At 40.1% G+C, this 22,074-nt stretch overlaps 1 protein-coding gene across 1 annotated transcript in view; it reads right to left on the bottom strand.

Annotated features, from left to right (window-relative positions):
• The window catches only part of SYNJ1 (synaptojanin 1), a 2,168,218-nt gene that overhangs the window by 1,907,820 nt on the left and 238,324 nt on the right, over positions 1 to 22,074 (bottom strand). The window contains exon 8 of the mRNA XM_044071423.1: positions 14,167 to 14,263. Within this exon, the coding sequence (XP_043927358.1) occupies positions 14,167 to 14,263 (97 nt within the window). The remainder of the gene's footprint in view (positions 1 to 14,166; positions 14,264 to 22,074) is intronic.

The following is a 22,074-nucleotide window of genomic DNA, read 5'->3' as shown; positions in this document are numbered from 1 at the left end:
GAGAAGGAGCAATAGGCTTAAAAAAGGGTGTTGAGCTCCCCCCCAGAGGGGGGGGGAGGCAAAGCACTCCCATCTGCATCTGGGCCTGGATGAATCTTCTCATCACCCGGTCCAGATCAGCATCAGAAAGCCTATATGTAGATCTCGGCGAGGCAACCGAGGTAGGCCTGGAGTGCCGCCCCGCTAGCCTGGCCGGAGAGCGGGTCTCCGCCTCCTCAGGACCCGGTGAAAAGCACACAGGGGACCGGAGCCGAGAAGGAGGAGACCGAGCCGACAACGGAGCCGGGGGAGAAGCCCGCTTGGCTGGCGGGGCCGAAACAGAGGTCTCGGCCCGCCGCTTGTGGTGCTTCTCCCTCCGGTCTTTTTTCCTAGCATCCCTCTCCTCTCCAGAAACGGGAGGTTGAGTCCCAGGAGCAGGAGGGGGTGCCACGGAGGGAACAACCGAAGCCACGGTTGTTCCCGAAGGAGCGGAGGCCGGAGCCGAGTCCGGCGGTAAAAGACCCGCCAAGACAAGCTTGGACCTCCGCTCCCTAAGTGCCCTGGGGTTGAACCCTGCACAAATGGAGCATCCAGATGTGAGGTGTTCAACCCCCAGGCACTAACACACAGTGTGGCCATCAGCGGGAGAGCTTATGGCCACACTCGGGCATTTTGAAAAGACAGATTTGGGCTGATCAGCCATCAAATCTAAAAGCTACTCAAAAATAGTAACTAAAACTAATACAGACACACAGGCCCAACACACACACTCTCGCCAACAGCGAGGGAGGGAAAAAATTACTTAATTCAACTCTAAATAAAACTATTAAAGAGGGAAGCCTAAACTTTCACACAAAAATACACAAAAAATTACAAATTTTCTGATTTAACAGTTAAGAAAGAAGCACTTAGCTGAGAGCTATGAATACCAATCCAGTCACCAGCGCGGCAAACGAGATCTGAGGTCATGAGGGTAGAGCAGGGCATTATGGGTGAGGGGAGGAGCTGAGAGCTTGGATCCATAGCTGGAAAACCATGCCGGTTCAGATCCGATATCGGATCCATAACCCACAGGTTGCAGACAAATGAATATCCTACTTCAGATCTACATGTTATTGAAGGGTACTGAGAAACAATAACACATTTTATTCCAACTTCTCAGCCTTCTTAATCAAGTAAGGCTGAATGGAGATGTGGTCATTTAAACCCGGGGGGTGGGCAGCGTTCAAGTAGGTTTCGGACTGGGAAACTCGCACCCACACATTTTACAGTCCCTCACAGTCACAACACTGACACACACTAAAGCCCCTAACCAACACACTTACACAGAGATACTTACCTGAACTTCCACCTATCCATCAACAAACCGCAACACCAGAAGAGCTACTTCAACATCTCCGAACATCGGGATTTTGAATTTCACACTTGTGGTCTTTCGACTACATAGTCTCAGGATTTTAAAAGTCGATATTTCAAAATTTCAAGATTATGTAGTGAACCCATATCATATAACCTAAGCAACATTACATAAATTATTTAATTCTTGCCTTTTTTTAAACTAGAAACATCTTTAGCAAATCACTTACTACATAGGCAATCATACATCTATGTAAATGAAAACAAACCACATCAACACAATCCTAGTTGCAAGCATTTTACATCACAAACTATACTGACATAACCCCAGTCGGAATTATACATCACTTATAATCTACCCAATCTTTCTCACTCAAACATTACATAGTTCATCGTCCTGCTGCCTTTTAAACCTCATTCCTCTGTTGTATGTACTGTTCCAATAATTCCCATTTTTTCTATGTAGTTTGCTCCTATCCTTTTCTAAAGGTCTCAATTCCAGTTTGTTATATCTCTGTTACTGTATTAACTACTTCCAGTATAGTTGGTTTAGATTTTGACTTCCATTTTCTAGTAATTGCTTTTTTGGCAGCCATCATCATTAGATACAGCAAGGGTTAAAATGTATAGGCAATTCTGATTCTGTATCATAGCTCAGAAAAATTATCTCCCTCATCAGACAAATCTGCCCACCCAGCATCCCTAACAGTGCATCCGGCAGGGAATCCTTAAAGTTTGCCAACTCACCGCACTCCCAGAAAATATGTTCCCAATTACCTCTTTCTTCCTCTTCACACCTCCAACATTTGCTGTCTGCCTGAGGAAAAATTCTGTGGAGTGTACTTGGGTTATAACAATATCTATGTAAACATTTCCAGGAGAAAATCCTACATAATCTAGATTTTGTTGCATATTTCGGAGACATACATATATGCAAAATTTTATATGCTCAACTAATTATTCCTTTTTAATGGCAGCTTCTGTTCTAGATTCTATTAAAAAGTCTACCAATGCTGGTCTTTCGTTTAGGACCTCCCAATTTCTTTCTCTTTGCCTATACTCTAACATCAATCCCTGGTAGAGAAGGCAATCTCTAACCTGCAGTCCAAATAAATTCTTGGTGTCTTCCCATTCCATCATCTTTCCCTCTATAGTTATTTGCTCCCAATACCGTGGTTCCTTTGCCAGTTTTCTCCAATAAATTCCAGCCCCCTCTTTCCTACAGTCTGTATCCCTAATTGCAGTCAGCCCTATCGGCAGAATCTTCTTTCTTCATTCCCATGTTGGTTTAGTTCTTGGAATACTTTCTGCTTCTTTATGGATATAATATTCTATAGGATTATTGTTATTCTCTTTAAAGGCCTGCATCCAAAATTCCAGTCTCTCCTTGTTTCTTGAGCTTCTCCCCTGTTTCATCATCATCCCTTTCCACTTTGAATTATATTTTTCTAAGCTGTCCAGAGTCTTGGTACAAGTTTTAAATTTGTGTGATTAACTTGGTTTTACACAACATGTACATAGGCCTGTTTGAGATGCTTTTAAATAATTTTCTGAAGTTCAAAAGGTACTGGCAGCTTGGATGTTTTTGTGGACAGCATTTAAGGATTCTGATGTATACACATACTCTATGAAAAATGACGTATGGATTTTGTAGAAAGAGCTTGCAGTTCTGAAATCCTCTCCGATGACAACGCCGGTACTAGATAAAAGGATTTTCCAAGATAACAATTTTAGATTAATTCTGGCAGCTGGTTCAAAGTGAGGCATCATTAATTTCAACATTAAGTTGAGATCTTAGGGAGGTATGGGTTCTCTAAGGGGGCTCAACAGAAAAATAACTCTTAAGACCACTCTAAAGACCTTTAAAATGCTAAGTAAGCCCATAATGAAAATGCAAAATTGCAAGTAAATGTAGCCCAACTGTGGAATATCTTGAACAATAATCAAATATATAACCCAAAAACTGCAGAACTGCCAGGCTTGAATCTAAGAAAGGATCAAGTTTCTTGCTAGTGGCCCATAAAGGAAACTTTACTTATTTATCTCTATAAACCTTTCTGGGGAAAGGCTTTTGTGCTGTAGTGAGGATATGGACCATACCAGGAAGATAATTAGAGTTGCTGGCAACTACAGGAACTGCAGAAACCATGCAGTTAATTTGAGCGACTGACAGTTTGGATGACACTTCTGGAGAGACAGGACAGGAGACCTTTGGGAGATCAGAGGAGAACAGGTTTATCTACAAGGTGAAGCCATAGTAGGGGGAACCTGACTTGCCATAGCCAGTGCATTTCAATTTGGCTTTCTTCATGAACTTGATTATAATGAAAAATGCTGAAAAGAACAGATAATTCCTGGAGACCACTCATGGACTAAAGTGTCCTAAGGAGTCTGTCCCTGAAGAGGAAATAGCTGCTACATTTCACACTCATCAGAGTTGCAAAGAGGTCACAGCATAGCTTGCTTGAGTGGCAACAGAACTGTTACAAACTGACAAAATGAGAGAAAGAAACAGAAAAATACAGTATCTTCCTGAAACAAGGGTGAATAGAGATGAAGATAGGTCTAGATAGGCTAGAAATGCACAAGGAAGCAAGAGGGGAAACAAGTCCGGAGGGAAGGCATCCTGAAAGAAGGAATGTTTAGAAAGGTGTTGAGAAAGGATACGTCTAGGACAGGTTTCCATAACACCTATTTTCCTGGAACCAGAAATATCCTGGTATAAAATCCTGTCCATTGTTGGGATTTTTGGAATGGGTTGGATGGCTTCCTGCTCTAATAGATCTTGCAGGACTACAGAAAAGTGAATAAGTTAGTCTGGAGGAGAATGAGGAAGACCGGAGAAGGGAGTAAGGGATTACCATGCCATAAAATAACTGTGACAGAATAGAAAGTACCCAAGAATCTGAAGTAATCTCTTGCCAGACAGGCAGAGACAGGGGAAAACCTGAGAAAGAGAGTGAGTGAAAGCTGATCAAGGGGAGGTGAAGAAAACATGTCACATGGAGGCAGATTTGTCCTGAAAAGGGGGCTTCTGAGTCTTAGAAGTCTGGGTGGGTTCATCAGAAAATATGCATTTAAAAACATTTTCCTTTAGGAGCCTGATGAGCTTGCCTATGAACAAAAGCAGATTTAGATGGATAGTTTCTCTGAAATTTGGGAACAGGAGAAACAAAAAATTGTTAACATCCTGCATAAGTTTACCTTTGTTTTGTACAGTCTTAAAACAGGTCAGCAGCAGCAGTACCAAGAGAGTTTGATTGTCCAAAAGAGCATTTAAGAGACTGGCCTTAACATCATCAAGTGAAGCCTGTAGCTGACGCCAAAATTACCTCCTCATAACTGAGCCTGAAGCAGCAGTTCTAGAGTATTCATTAGCTGCATCATAACTACATTTGACTTAATGATAAGCTACCTGCAAAGTGTAACTTAATAAAGAAAGGGCAGTACCCTTTCTTTCAGTCAGGAAGGTTTGAAAAGACCTCACAAGTTAAGACTAATGAGCCAAAACATACCAAGTTGTACGGGTCTGATAATTTGTGGCCTTAAAGGCCAGAGTAGCTGAAGTATAAACTTTGAACAATCCCTGGGTAAAATCCTACCTCTCTTTATCAGGATATTTAGCAGTGGGAGGTATATGTTTATTTTCCTGCTTATTCTTTATTGGGATGTCAGCACTGACCAACCTAGGAGGCTCAAAGCTGTGCCTGGGCTCAGTAAGGGTACTAGGAACCTCTTCTATAACTAGAATTTAAGGAATCCCCCTGGCCCTTTGGAAATAACCAGCCATGGTTCCCCTTCAACATTAGCATCGGACATCCGTACAGTCTCAGAGGATGTGCAAGAACCCAGTTCCATGCAGACATCCAACAGGGTTGCAGCAAAAGAAACCAGCGTCGACACAGCACACTTCTGAGGGTCTTCATCCACCTCAAGAGAGATGTCCAGTGGAGGCTGAATAGCAGCAGAATCAGACTAAGACTTTTCAGTCTTCGTTTTAAGAGATGATGTACCTTGGGGTAAGCAGATTCAGCAATGGTACCTTGGGTCAAAAGCTTGACATTGATTGTCCAGGTGAATGGACAGTGACAACGGATGGCTGCAAAGGGTCTTTGGAACAAAAGCCTGACAAATGGTACACTGGGTCCAGCTGTGTGTAGCACCTAAACCGAATAGGCACTTCTTGTGTCTATTGTTATGGGGAATCTGCATCCCACACTGACATTTCCCCTTCCTGGATGATGAAAACTCCCAGTAAACACAGAAAAAAAGAAAAGAAGGCACCACAACAGGGCACTTACCTGTAAATGGCTTGAGAGAAGCCAGTTCAATGAAAGGCATGCAGACTGATGTTCAACAGTGGCAGCAAAGAAGTTATGAGCATCGAGCATGCATTCATCACTTTTATGCCTGTGCCTACATGGGAAGCATATGCCTAATGTACGACGCTGGAAGGATGCAAAAGCTTTGGTATCCACCTGCCAGAAGTTAGGCTATACTTGGAAAGAGATTCCACTTCATGAATAATGCAACACTGATAATGAAGGACATCAGGTTTTTTTAATCCTAACAGCTGCTCCTGCATCAATCTTCATGTCAGTTTTACCATTATTCACCAAAATGGAAAGAAACTATGTGGCTTTACCATTAAACACTGGTAATTCTGGTTATTCATTATTACATTTCGCATTCTTTTCATGACTGATTGAATCTTTACTTTTTATTTGTGACTGAATTATACTAAGACAAACTCATTTAATACACCGCAGCTTCCCAGAATAATAATTACTTCTTAAAAAGAACAATTACAGTCTTGTGGGTTGCAATTTTTATTATTAGTGATAAAGCATTTTACTCTTCCTATTACTTGAATGAATTTCTAGTCTGTGCATTATGAAAACCGATACCTTATGGCTTTTTATCCATTGCGAATCTCCTTCCACTTCCAAACTCAGCACTATTTTGATTGTTCTTGGAAATATTAAATTCAATTCAGTTAACAGCCTTCTCTGTCAAGCTTCTCTCTGAAAACCATTAACCAACTATCTTTTAGAGCTAGATGCAAGTTTGCAATAAATTCACAATTTAATGCACACTGTTTCAGCTTAGCCAAACAATGTGTCATTGTTTCCCTGATTGGTACAGAGCAAATAAAGCAAAGCCATCCTAGTATCAATCAATGGTTTGATTTTTAAAAAATCCCTTCAACATTTCAGCATCTTACTTGTTATTTTTATCTTTAGGTACCAACGGCTGAACTGTTTCCTGAAGATGCAAAGTATACTTGGAAATGTCTGTCAGACTGAATAATACTGTCATGTGCTTATCTTTAAACAACTGTTACTCAACACACATAAAATGCTCAATACTCTTTATATGAATGCTGGTAACTTCATAGCTGGCTTAAATTTGTCAGTTATTCCCAAATAAGTCACCTTGCAACCAAGTAAATTCATTTAATTGGCATTCTCACCACTTTTTTTTCTATTCCATGTACTATACGGGAGGGGGACCTTCAAAACAGGCAAACCATACTTTTAAGAACATTTTATTATTTGAAAACTGCAGCTTCAATGACACATTATATACTACAGCATGACTTGTTTTTGTTGAAAACTCAGGGCTGCTAACATCTTGACAGAACTCACATCATACCACACTATTTATTTATACCCTTCATCCATTTGCAGGAGCCCAAGAAACCTTCACCAAATGATGAAAACTCCCCATTGACACAAACAAGGGGTTCTACTATACATTCTACAAAAACTCTTAAAGGGTAACTACTAAGAAATTACAATGTCATAATAATGAAAATTATTCGAAGTAGGAGGAAAAGTCAAATAATTAGTAAATGTATTGCGCCCCTAACCGGGAAAAGCCGAAAGACACAACAACAACATTGCTTTAAACTTGCAGTGGATATATAGTCAGAATTAGAACATCATAAATCAAGGACTCAATATCCCGGAAAGTAGAGACATTGATTTTTTTAAGTTCATGAAGGAGGAACAAAAATGGGTTGGTGTAGTTTGACTCTCATTTTTGAGGGAAATTAACTAGGCTTAAAAATGGAACAGTATTTACTTATGAACTTAAAAACAAAGCAATCACTATGCTTTCTCTTCAAGTTTGTTTTTTCACACCTTTCTCCTAATTCTTCCAGAGTTTTACTTATTTATTTATTTTTACTGCATGATGACTGGTTTTACTGAACTCAGCTTCTAAACATCCTTTTTCATGCTTTTCTGCTTCCCACTCATATTCTAGTTCTAGCTACATGACTAAACTTAAGAAAAAGATCACATCTCCTGCATTATGATTAGGGGCAAGACAAAAAAAGAAAAGCATGGTAGTCTTTGGAAGTAACATGCCTATTATACAGTAACCATTCAAACTGCAGAGATTCACAGTGCAGAGTCCTGGAATGTGAAGCCTGAAATACTAAAAATCCAGACTTGCTATGTCCCAGAGATTGCCATTTTTTTTTGAAAAATTGCATTTTTTTCCAAGGTATGAGTATATTGGAGCAGGTATATACAAAGTATGCGTGTGGTGAGAGGCTGCCCTCTGCACATCAGGAGGCACAGGGGAGCTTGGCCTCCTCTTAAAGGAGAAAAGTGATTGGTTCATAGATATTGGGCTAGCTGCCTTTGTGGGCCATTTTAAGCTTAGCCAATTTTCCTTAGAAACATTAGAAACCTTGCATCTGTGAGGTTAACACCTTAACCATTGTATCAACCTCCAACCCTATAAGTACGTACTAGGTTAGCTGCCCTTACAAGCCATTTTATGCCTAGCCACTTTCTCTTCAAAGGTGAAACTCAAACTCTGCACCTTGTGTCTGTGTGGTAAATACCTTACCAATTATGCCAATCCCCAACATATTCGTTCTTCTCTAGTTTCTGTCCTTTTTGGGGAGGATTTGGGGAATTATGACTCCTGAAATTTCAACAGGGAGCCCTGCTGTACTCATAAGTGTGTTTTATTTTAATTAAAGATGGCAAAGAACACAGAGATTATGTTAAATTTCCCTACGACAGGACACTTGTACAGGTAGCAAGACTATCATCACAAAATACTTACCCAGACAAGTGAAAAAAAGTAAACGCCCAAATAATTCCGAATACTCATGAAGAATGGCTGGGAGATGAGCTAATTACCAAGCAGCAAGAAAGTACAGTTGTATTCACTTACCATAAATGTAGATGTTCAAGTGTATTCACTGATGCAGTCATTACAGTTGGGTAATCTGCTGGCAGGTTGCCCTCAGTCGGCCTGAATTCCAAAGTCTTGGGTCCTGCGTTGGTTGCTGTCTCCTCTTCCATGTCGTCAGGGGTATAAAACATACAGCCAACGCCATTTTCTTTAGTTTTTCTTGCCCCCGATGACAGGTGCCCCCAAAAAGGTAGCAGAAAAAAAAAAAATATATATATATATATATATATATATATATATATATATATATATATATATATATATATATATATATATATATATATTATACATGCATCAATATAAAAACTTTACCTTCATCTACAAGCAAATACACCACATAGGTTGTAGAAGATAGAGAAGGAAAGATAAACTCCAGAATGACAGGGGGATGGTGGGAGGGTAACCTGGACTGCAACAGTGAATACACTCGAACATCTACATTTACGGTAAGTGTACATAACTGTACTATGTTCTTTGTGTTTCACTGTTGCAGTCATTACATTTGGGTAGAATCCCAAAGCTATGGTTGGGGGGCTGGAGTTGAACAGCATTAGGTGTGGCTATAAGGCCCTGCAGAACTGCAGTGGCAAAGCCTGCCCTGGACTTTGAGTACAGAGGCAAATGGCAATGCTTTGTAAAGGTGTGAACAGAACTCCAAGTAGCAGCTTCTACAATGTCTTTGGTTGGTACTCCTCTGAGAAAGGCTGCCGAAGTTGCTGCAGCTCTGGTGGAATGAGACCTAATGCCCTTGGGCACAGATTTACCATGGTGTAAGTAGCAGAAACGGATGCAGTGGCTTATCCACTTTGAAATTGTCTGCTTTGAGATAGCCTTTCCCTCTGATCCTGCAGCATATGACACCAGTAATTGCTCAGTTTTTTTGGAGCTTTTGTCCTGCTCAAGTAGAATCTTAGTTGCCTGTGTACGTCCAAGGAATGCAGAATTTTCTCCCCTTTGTTCTGTGGATTTGGATAAAAAGTTGGCAGATGAATAGTTTGGTTAAGAGCCACACTGGAAACCACCTTAGGCATAAAAGTAGGATTTGTCCTCAGAGACACCCTGTCTGGGTAAAATATGATAAAAGGCTCTACAGCCATGAGGGACTGTAGCTCTGAAACTCTTCTTGCTGAAGTAATTGCTAGTAGCAGAGCTGTCTTCCATGATAAGAACTTTACATCAGCGGTAGCGGCTGGTTCAAATGGAGGCAAAGTGAGTTTTTCCAACACATAATTGAGGTCCCATGCAGGTAATGGTGATTTTCTAGGAGGCCTTAGGTTTTTGGCTCCTCTAAGATACTGCTTTAGTAAAGGATGAGAAAAGATAGGTGGCTCTGTATTGTAATGAGGCGAAATGGCAGAGGCATGGATTTTGATTGATGAGAAAGATAGGCCTTTGTCAAGCATCTCAGTTAAGTATTGTAATATCTGAGGAATATGTGGTTCTGCTGTATCTGTTCCTTGTACTTGATTCCAAGCACAGAATCTCTTCCGTTTGTCAGCATAAGACTTTCTAGTACTAGGCCTTCTGGCTTCAAAAATGACATCCATCACAGCTTTACTGAGTGGTGTCGTTCGTATGATTACATGATTAGCCATGCTGCCAGGTTCAGAGTCTGTAGTTGATTGTGCAGGATCTGAATGTTTTGCTGGGACAGTAGTTGTGGTCTTTGAGGCAAGATCCAAGCTAGGTATTGAGACAAGTTCCTTAGGATTGGTACCAGTATTGGTGGGGCCAGTCCGGGGTAATTAATATCATCTTTGGCTTCTCTTGTCTGACTTTTAGGAGGACCTTGGGTAGAAGATGCAGAGGAGGAAAGGTGTAAACTGACAGGTTTTTCCAACTGAAGGATAGGGCGTCCACTTTCCATGCTTGGCTGTGATAAGTCCTTGTGCAGAATCTTTTCAACTGAAAATTTTGAGGAGAGGCAAATAGATCTATGTCTGGGCTCCCCCATTTCTCTGTTATCATGCTGAATACTTGTGGATTTAGTTTCCACTCGTGATGATCCATCAGGTTTCTACTTAAATTGTCTGCCAGAGTATTCTGTTTTCCTGGCAGGAATTGAGCTTGAAGATTTATTTGGTAGGTCAAAGCTGTGTCCCACAGTGCCATGGCTAATCTGCAAAGGGGGTATGAGTGGGTGCCCCCTTGTTTGTTTATATACCACATGACTGTGGTGCTGTCCGTCTTTATCAGTAGTTGTCCTGGATGAAGTAAGCCCTTGAAGGCTATTAGGGCATTTTGAACAGATAACATCTCTTTTTGGTTGATATGTAGATGCATTTGATTTGGTGTCATATGCCCAGAATGCATCTTCCTGCCATGTGGGCCCCCAGGCATAATCTGATGCGTCTGTTAAGGTTTGGCTGGCAGGGGGTAGAGTGAAGGGCCATCCCATGGTTTGGTGACATGCCTTTGCCCACCATAGAAACTCCTGCTGCAGGCAGGGGATGAGAGGAATCATTGTTTCCAGACTGTGTGAATGTTGACTCCATAAACTTTTTAGGTACCACTGAAGTTTCCTCATATGCAGTCTTCCATATGGAATTAGCAAATTGCAGGATGCCATGAAGCCCAGAGTCTGCAGAATTTGTTTTGCAGAAGACTGGGTTTTTGTTGCCATCAGTTTGAAGTGAGTAGTCAGTTGCCTTCATTTGTCTGGCGTGAGATAAGCTATCTGGGCAGTTGTTTGCAAGCTTACACCCAGGAATGTTATCTTTTGAGAGGGTACCAGTTGTGATTTATTTTCATTTATTGTGTACCCTAGGCATGCTAGAAGCCTTTTCACAAACGCCAGGTGTCGTAGAAGAGTGTCCTTGTTCTCTGCTTGAATGAGACAGTCGTCCAAGTAAGGATATATTTGAATACTTCTTTGTCTGCAAAATGCAATTACTGGTGCCAGGCACTTTGTAAAGACCCTGGGCGCAGTAGATAAGCCAAAGGGCAGTGCAGAGAATTGGTAATGCATTAAGCCAGCCTTGAATCTGAGGTATCTTCTGCACGACTGTCTTATTGGGACATGCAGGTATGCCTCTTTTAAGTTTAAAGTCACCAGCCAAGCATTCTTGCCCAGCATGGGTAGAAGCTGTTGCAAAGTGAGCATTTTGAATTTTGGAATGTCCAGGTATGTGTTTAAAATTGATAAATCCAGTATTGGCCGCCAGGCCTTGTCCTTTCTGGGTACCAACAACAGTCTTGAGTAAAAACATTGTCCTTTTTCCTGTTCTGGCACTGTCTGAATGGCCCCCCATATTCATGAGGCTCGTAACCTGTTTCTGTGCCTCTGCCCATTGACTTTTTGGCAGATCTGGCCAACCGTTTGTCATTGGCAGAGTGTGGAAATGGAATCTGTATACCTGTGATATGATGTTCAGTACCCACTTGTCCTGGGTTATTAACTGCCAATTTTGAGCAAAAAGTGCTAATTTCCCCCTATGGGTGCTGCCGAAAAATAAGTGCTTGGTGGAGGCAGAGGGAAGTCATTGGGATTGCTTTCTGTAGGTTTGCGCTTTATCCCCTCCAGATTTGGAGGTGGATACACCCCCATTGCTTTGACCTGTAATTGCGGCCCTGCAGGAGGTGTCTAAAGAATCAAAACCACATTGTAAAGTATGCTTTCCAACTTGTTCAGCTGTGTGCAATAATTCCTGCAATTCCTTATTTTCTGCACATTCTGAAATCAACATCATTTTCTGTTTCAGCAATCCCAAAACATGTTGTTGGTACTTAAGCATATGAAATTGACAGTTTAAGGCCCTAATTGCCAAGGTTGCAGATGTATAAACCTTTTCCCCCCATCTGTCCAGCGCCCTGGAATCTCTGTCGGAAGGGATAGGGTTTTTTGCTGTTGAGGCCTTAACTCCCTTTGGACCCTGTGAAATAGTTTCAGGATCAGCAGCAGGGTTTCTAAATAAAAATTTATGAGAGTCAGGGGACCCTGTCAGGCTTACTGGGAGCTGAAGGAAAAGAGTCAGGGGTCAGGCTTGACTCCGAAAAAACATTGTCCACAATGTCTAACACAGGGGGAATAGCTAAAGGCTTGTGCTGAGTGAGAAGAAGGAAATCCCAGAGCCTCTTTTTTGATTCTGAGAAGTCTTGACTCTCCCAGTGAAAATGCTCCCTCAAAGTATGCATGGTTTCTCCAAATGAATAATCCTCAGGAGGAGATGCAGCTGGAATAGACTCCTCAGCATCAGAATCCTCATAGGGAGGTAAAGATAATTCCTGATCAGAAGAGGAATCAGAAGAAATAGAAACCTGATCTGAAGAGTCATAGTCCGTGTCTTGCCTAGGCCTCTAATCTGGAGGGGGATGGGTACCCCTGATCAAGGTAATAAGGTCTTCAACCATTTTGATCATCTGTTTTTTAGGCATAGAGGCCTGTGCACATGGCTCAGGCATCTTTTTTTAGTTTTAGAAGGTGTCTCTGCCTTTGGTTTTGCAGCTTTCGTCGGTTTGATATAAAAATGTTGAGGTCTGAACACACCCTCAGAAGCCGGTGCCTGCTCAGTGGCTCCGGACCCATCCGAGGGAGATATATCCGTCTGTCCAATACCTTGAGTATCTTGTGGCATGCCAGACTCCACATGGGTGTTGGTAGAGGCCTGCAACTCAAAAGTAGTGGGTATCAGGGGCTGCAAAAGTGCCTCACTGAGTACCGGCGAACTGGCGACTGGCTTAGGAGAAGCTTCGTCGGTTTTGGATCTCGACTGCCTTTCTCTGTCCTTTTCTTTGCGCTTTTTATGTACTCCGGTAGTCTGATTGCTGTCCGACAACATCTCTGGGTAGTTAAATCTGTTTCCAAAATACTTAGATGCAAAAATATACCGACGCTTAATAGTGCGTTGGTTAAATCTAGCACAAAACCGACAGCCAGGCACGTTGTGATCAGGGCCTAGGCAAGGAATACAGTATAAATGGAAATCCTTATGAGGTATTTGCTTCCCACAAGTAATACAATTATTAACTTTTTCTGACATTGGTAAAAAGCAAGAAAACAGTTTCCCCAACGGGGTACTTAGCTTTATTGAAGACTTCGGTTCTGAAACTCAAACGCGAATATTTCAGTAGTCGGCCGACCGGCACTTGCGAAATGCTTCTGCTTCAGGCACCATGCAGCAAGAAAGACTACAGAAAATGGCGTCAGCTGCATGTTTTATACCCCTGACGACCTGATGTCATGGAAGAGGAGACAGCAACCAACGCAGGACCCAAGACTTTGGAATTCAGGCCGACTGAGGGCAACCTGCCAGCAGATTACCCAAATGTAATGACTGCAACAGTGAAACACGAAGAACATCTGTTGAAATTAGGACACCTTTACATACTGTTCCATGTACTCGGTAGTCAATGCCAAAGTAAAATTCTCTCTCACAACAGGGAAGGATAGATACATTAGTGAAGAAACCAGCTGTGGGAATGGAGATCAAACAGCAAAGAAATTCCTAAAATTACCTGCCGTATCAATACTACTCAAATTTAAAATTTCTAAAAACTGAAAGAATAAAAAGCAATGGCTGAAAGACATGGGTAAACAAGTCATGATAACCACAGGAAAGTTGATGACATAAAAATATATAGCATAGAATAAGTTACATACTGAATTCTACTTACCTGGAATGCTTTGCTTAGCATATTTTCTCCTTCCTTGGCACCAAGAAGATTTACAATAATTTGTTTTCCATACAGCTTTTTCAGTGTTCTAAAATGTCTATTAAAATAAAGCAAAGCATTCTTTAATGTTAGTATACATTTAAAAAACACATACTAAAAGAAACTGCAGACTGTTCTCAGTGTAACTGAGACATTACGTACTATTAGCACAACCACAAATTCTGCACAACTTCATCTTAGATTAATACAACTAATACTAGCACATGCTTACAAGGGAGGGGAAAAAACATACCACTCTTGGACAAATATGCAAATTTAAAAAGGACAGATGAGCATTCACCACATCAGGTGATCTATAAAAATGCCCTCAAACAGAATCACAGTTGGGCATTTCCTCTTCTGATATCCTAAACACAGAAGAAAATGTTTGCATTCTCTAGAAAATATACAAGAGGATACAAATGCCTTCCAGCAGCACACACAGTGGCACCTATTATAAGACATCTTCATATATCCCACGGGCTCCTTCAAGGGATGTGTGGGGCAGCACACAGTGAAGATTCTGGTTTATCTGGGATCCTTTTATTTGTTGTTAGCATTTTGTCTTTTTGTTCTGCGTTCTTATTCTTTCTTTTGACTACTATTGGTGATATTCTGCCATCATCCTACTATTAAGGATATCAAGTTGGTTTGTAAGCGGATATTTTTCAAATAAATGCTAAACAAACCACTAATGCTATACTGGCAAGCCCATAAAAATTAAATGGCAAAATATGTCATGTCTATAGATAGTGGGGTTTGGCTTTGTTGGTTTAAATGCATCATTAAAGATTTTTAACAAAGTGAAAAAAAAAGTCAGCGGAAATTTGGAAACCTTACAGTTGCACATTTGAATATCCTTAAGGAGCTATTCACATATACACTGTGGGCGTACTTCAAAGGTAGTTTAAGATAAGGTTTTTAGCTTTTCTATTTCACATTTTTATCCCTCATTTTGATGCTTTTTATAAAACAGAATATAGGCCCAGCACCTGCACTCCTCAGTTCCACACCATGAAACACAAAATGTACATCAGCAAAAAAGAAAAATATATATACAGTTGACTATGTCAAACTTTCATTAAATCGAGCAACACTACATCTGCCCACAGTGTCAAACACCCACTATGTTGAACGCAAATACAATCATTTTTGTAGTGAGGCAAGTCCCCCTGCACCCTACATCCCCACCACATTAAGTAAACCATTTCTGAGACTGCCTAACATTCGGGGAAATCGAAAATTTCTCTTCACCATTGTTCGACAGTCCAGACATAAAAAATGTATATAGGTTCATAGTTGTTTACTAGGCTAACAACCACAAGGAACTTTTTTAAGCCTAGCCATGCATCCCAAAATCTCTGACAAGTTCTGATACCCTTGATAAGTGTAAGCATGGAATTGGGAGATGAAAGATTTACAGGACACCTGTGTCCATTAGAGACATAGGTGCAAAACCAGGAATGAATTTCTGGTTTCCCATCCAATTGTCCAAGTTCCACTTGAATAGGGTTAGGGAGAAACTCTGCTTCACGTGGATGGGGAGCCTGTTCCACAGATGGGGTAGTCTCTGGGATAAATACCTAACTCTCTAGCAGGTCCTATTTATATCACAGGCAAGATTTAAGTCTTTAGAACGGGTAATTCTGGTGCTGTTTGTTTTGTGGATATGCAGGAGGTCCATCAGAGTGGGGTCTAACAATGCCCTGTATGCCAGGCATAGATCACCCCTCAAAAGCCTTTAGGAGACAGAATACAGGGATAGGGCCTTGAGGTGGTCTGCATAGGACATTTTACTTACACCCTGTATTCTTTTAGTGAGGAACCTCTGTAGATATTCCAGTTGTTGGATATGCCTGGTTAGGTACATACCAAAGGGGGCATTGTACTCAATGATAGGTCTGATGAAAGCCAAACACAGTGGAACAATGACTTTCTTGGACTTATAAACAAAGGTATGGGCATCTAACTTGTGCAGCATAGAATGATTTCCTCACCACTGTAGACACGTGATGGTCAAAGGCTAGATTACTATCTATGTGTAACCCTAAGTCCCTGACTATTGGGTCAACTCTAAGGGGTGTAGACAACAAAACTGGAATTTGATAAAAAGAGCACCAAACTCTCAATCTGAAAAAGCATATATGTGACAAATACAACTGCACCCATATCCATATGGACTTTCTCACAAAAAACTGATATGGTGAATACAGTGAGTGTACATATGTTGTAGTAGACTATTAATGTTGTCTGCCACAAATTACTGATTTGAAAATTCTTTAAAAGTACTCAAAAAAACTCCAAAGATGGCACAAGGAGGGAGTCCAAAGGGAAAAGGAACAAGCAAGGCCAAGTCCTAAAGCACTTTAAGTAACAGAGGATGCCTAAATGCTCAAATTCCTGTACAAACATTAATGCTTGACAAAACTGTACTTTCTTTAAGCACTGCAAATTGATGACCAAGTGGCCACAGCACAGATACCTGCAGTGGAGGTCTATATTGTCTAGCCATGCCACTGGGACCACTATGACATATCTTACCAAGCCAGCATTTTCCCAGCACATTAGGGACTCATGTCATGTAGGGTTAGGTAGTTTAGGACCAGAACTTAAAAAATAATACATTTTTCAGGAGAAACAAGGTGGCCATCAAGGAATGAGCAGCATCTACACACATCTTCATATACAACCCAGAAGCATTCATCAACATCCAGTGAAGTATGGCTGGAATTCACGGTATTTGAAAACTACTTAGCAAGAGCAACAACAATCTGCAAAACAATGACTGAAAACAGACTCAAAGAACTGTTTTTAACTAATAATTTCTGACTGTATGCACTGCGCAAAGCAAAAAAAATATATATATGGGAAGAAAGACCAAAATGGAAATCTTAGTTAAGAATAGATTGTTTAAATCTCCAACAAAATTATAATGGCTAATGAGGAACAGGAACTCATTATTTTAGCTCACATTTAATACAGCAAACTGGTCTATATTACAACATTGAAAATTCATTAATTTGAATTTTCTAACATCGACCCCTATTCAGTGAACGCTGATAACATCGAACATTCAGAACAGTCCAAAGCACATACACACAACACAACCACACCAAACAAACAGCAATCCACACACACACACCCAAAATCTTGCAGCTAACCCTACACTAAACTGTACAAACACCTCTAGCTATCCACTTACCTTAACCCAAACCCTAACCCTAAGGTCCGTCACTTTCGCACACTCACCTCACCCACGCCCTAACCATAACTCACCTAACTCGCCCTAACCTTCACGTCCACACAAATGCACACATATCTCCATCGCGCCCTAACCCTAACTCACCTAACCCATGCCCAATCACACACTTACCTGAACCCGACCCGTAACTTTCCACCACAGCGCTGAAAATAGTGAAACAACAGAAACGGAAAACCAAAAAAAATTCGGTTATCTGTCGTTTCGCTATTTTCAGCATTCGCTGAATAGGGGTCGATGTTAAAATGTTCGAAAGAATGAAATTTCGACGTTCTAATATAGACCCACAGCAAACATACTGTACCTTCTCTAAATGCATAGTAATTAAATTCCCATAAACAGCTTTTGCTGATTTTGATACATATTTAATGCGACTACACTCAGATATATTATAAAAAACAATTCATTCTTTTTCTAAAATGATGCATTATAAATTGAATCTACTGAAATTAGTTTTTTCCACCAAGTGAACCTTACCCCTTTCAAAGACCTAACTGAATTACAAGGGATTAAAATCAACTCTATTCTGAAATACTTAGGTATAAACTTTCATGAAAGGTGCGTACTGAATTATCAGAACATTATTAAATGTCAGTCATCTACTTCAAAACACCTAAACATGTAGGCTAAGATGAAATTTTCTTTCCTATTGAAAATAGCAATAATCAAAATTAATATACTTAAAAAAACAATTTTATGTTATGCCCACCTAACATCGTATATCATTTAAATCACTTAAAATGGAGAATTCTTCATTGGTTTACTAAAAGGGTAAGAATTTTATTCTGCCCCTAACAAACACAGAGGTGTCAATTTATCAAATATTCATACAGTCACTATTAAGTCAAGTAAATTGTTTAAAATTGCTTCACTAGATAAAGATGACCTCACAATGAGACCTGCATGGATACATATTTGGTCCAAATTTATAAACAAATACAGATGTAACCCCTTGGCCATTCCCTTTTTTAAAGAGTAAAATCTTAATATCACTAAAAAAAAATCAAAGTTATTTCAAAACATAATTACCAAAATAAAAAAAAAAAATGGAGAGCATTTATGCCTTATTCCAACCTGGTGATCCCAATCCAAATCGACTTAGCTGCAAAATGATTGATGTATCTCAAATTTCAGATATTTAAAGACAATACAGTGTGAGACTTTCTCTAAAACCTCAAAATCAGTGGACAGCTTAACACAAGGCACGGAGCTTCCAAAAGAATATTTACCAATGGCTAACAGAATATGGAACACTTTAGAATCAGACTTTTGTTAAGAAAAACATAAATCAGCCTATTGCAATATTTTTTAAACAACTACAGCTGACTATCACCTAAGAAACACATTTTAAGCCTTATAATCTAATAGCAGAACACAAATATAGTTATATTTACATTGTGGTTAGATATGATTACAACATTTTGTAGGACATAATCTGGTACAATACTCTGCAATTAAACTATATATTTACATTGTGGTTAGATATGATTAGAACATTTTGTAGGACATAATCTGGTACAATACTCTGCAATTAAACTATAAATGTACTCTCTATAGAAATTATACTATATACAACTTATGATTCTACACACTGCAAACCTCTTTCCAACTAAAACAGCTACAATTTTTTCAAACTTTTCAGAAAGCTACAATGCTTGTAATTCATATAATGCTGACATTTTAAACATTTATTATTTTATTTATTTTACATTTGTTGACTGGTAAAGTCCAACTTGATACATGTCTATTTTCAGCAGAGGCCCAGGAAGAAAAGCTCCGCAGTTAAATTTTAAGCAAAATATAAGTTGTATACAGAAGCATTCGAATTTACATAGTGCCAAACTTAACACTGACTAGTAACATAGCATTGAAGCTTAAGATTCAACATATTTACATAGACTGAACACATCTTTTACAGTTTTAGGTTGAGGCATTACATAATGGTGAACACTGTTAGTGGGGGTTGCATTTTTTGCTTTATACAGTTGACTTGTCAGGAAGTTAGACACAGTAGGGAGTACAGCAAGAGAGCAAAGATTAGATAATAGAGAGTATAGTAGCAGGAGAAGAAACAGAGATGGGAAATTGGATAACAGGTTAAGTAAGAAAAGCAGGAGGAGTAAGTAGCTTAAGTACAGAGTAAGAGTAGCGGTGTAAAGAGAAATGTGTAGTGGCTAGTTAACAGAGTGTCCTAGCAGTGACATATGGTTATTGACTAAGGGGTTAAAATTAGAGGTGGAACTGGTAGGAAGCTAGAGAAGTTGCATTCTTTTGATGATGAAGCTGAAGTCAAAGGGCAAGAGTAAGGGGAGAGGGTGGGAGAGGAGGGGGAGGGTCAGCCGGGTAGGGAACATGTGCATATCCATGTGTGCTTTAGATGTTCTTTCAGGAGACTTTTAAATGTAATCTTTGAGCCTGCTGAGGTAATAGCAGTATGTAGAGTATTCAAAATTTTGCCTATGTAATAAGGGAAGACGGAGTCCCCTGCTGTATTGTTGGTCTTGGTGTCCTTGACTAATTTTTTGTTGCTAGAGCGAAGTTGTCTAGTTTTAGCTTGTAGTTCTAGTAGATTGGCCAGAGCTGGAGCTTTGTCTGGGAGTAGTAGGAGATTATGGGCAAAGGAAAGTTGATGATAATTTAGAAGAATAGAGAATTCAAGCCAGCCAGGTTGTTTTAGGGAATGACAATGGTGGGCTTGGCAGGGGGCACCAGTAGCAAATTTTGCAATTTGATTGTAGCAGGTGTTGAGTTTGACAACTTTAGTTTTGGGTAAGTTGGTGAGAATGGGTGAGGCATAAAATAGTGTGGAAAGGAGGGGAGTTTGAGCAATTGTTATCCTAGCAGGTTGTGTTAAAAATGGTTTATTTTTATATAAACTGCCCAATTTTTTGTGGATATTTTTAATGGTCTGATTTATATGCTGATCAAATTTGAGGTTATTATCAATGGTCACTCCTAGCAATTTAGTGTGAGTGTCAGGGGAGATGACAGTCCCATCCCTGAACACAATATTAATGGGCTGGGTACTGTGGTAGATTTGTTAGGTGTAAATAGCAACAGTTCATTTTTTGGGGGGATTTAGTATTAGTTTTTTGTTAAGAAACCAGTTTTCAGTGGTATGGAAGGCTTTTGGGTTAGAGAGAGTAGTTTCTGAAGATGACTGGCTGAACAGACAAGTGTTGAATCGTCAGCATACTGTATAACTGTTGCATCTTGACAGATGCTGTGGAGGTTATTGGTGAAAATGGAGAATAGGACGGGACCTAAAATGAAACCTTGTGGGACTCCTGTAGTGATGGGTAGCAGTGTCGATAGGTTGTTGACCCACAGAACTGCTTGTTGTCTTCCTTGCAAATAGTTCTGAAACCAAGCTAATGCTCGGTTACTAAGGTCAAGGTCAATAACGGCTTGTAGTAATTTAAGATGGCTGACCATATATCAAAGGCCTTTGATAGGTCCAAGAATATGGCAGAAGCTAGACTGCCTGTGTGTTTGTTTTGTTTGATAAGGTTTGTAAAAGAGTGTAGGGCAGTGGTTGTGCTATGAGAAAGCTGAAATCCATGTTGGGTAGGAGAGCGAAGTTGTTTGTTAAGCTGGTATGGCATAAGTTGGTGGTGTATACATTTCTCAAGTATTTTAGCTAGTGGAGGGAAGATAGCTATGGAGTGATAGTTGGTGAGGTTGGTGGAGATACCGCCTTTATGGAGGGGGATAATATAGGAGGTCTTCCAGATGGGTGGTATTGAGATTTCTCAGAAAGATCTGTTTATAGGCAAGGATATAGGGAAGGCAAGTTCATTGGCAGCCAACTGGAGGTATTCAGTAGGTATCCCATCAGCTGCTAGTGTAGTAGGTTTAAGTTTGGATAGCAACCTTTTGACATAGTTGGTAGGGATGGGTTGAAACTGGAAGGTTGTTTTGGGTCTACCTACAGGTTCTGGGTAATTAGTGGTGGTGGATGTGGGCTGATTTTGAACAAGATTACAAATAGTTTCTATGAAGTATTTGTTAAATGTGTCTGGTATATTTGTGATTTCACTAGTGGAGGTTGGAGGTGGAGTGGAGTGTCTGACAGGGTGGAGTAGCTTATTTATTCCTGTCCAGAATTTCTTGGGGTTGTTGTGATGCTTGTTTTGTAGCTGTAGGAAATAATTCTTTTAATCTAGGAGAACTGTTTTTTTGTCTCATTCCTAAGTTTTTGGAATTGTTCCTTAGCTGCTGTTTTTTTTTGTGGCTCTCCAGTGATACCAGGCTTTGTTCCTTTCTGATATTCTATTTTTAGTCTCTCTGGTAAGAGTGGGGGCTGGTTTCATTTTGAGTTTAGTGGTCTGGCCTGGAGAGTGGGCATTTAAGATTTCTAGAAAGTGCTACTGAAATGGATTACGGTTCTTCTAGACGTAGTACTTTTAGTATGTTCCAGTTATGGTGCTTTAGCTCAAGTCTGAATTTGTTGGGGGTCAAAGTTTTTTGTGTTAAGGGTTGTTTGTAACATGGGGGTAGGGTTGGCCTGGGTTTTGAATTTTAGTAAGAAGGTGGGTTGATGGTCGCTAAGGGAGTCTAGCAGGACGCCTGCTCGATAAGAAGTGTTGGTCTTATTTATTAAGATCCAG

Source organism: Protopterus annectens, chromosome 5.part0, assembly GCF_019279795.1.
Source record: "Protopterus annectens isolate FY-2018-M chromosome 5.part0, PAN1.0, whole genome shotgun sequence".
Lineage (NCBI taxonomy): Eukaryota > Metazoa > Chordata > Ceratodontiformes > Protopteridae > Protopterus > Protopterus annectens.
This window is presented reverse-complemented; position numbering and strand designations above follow the sequence as displayed.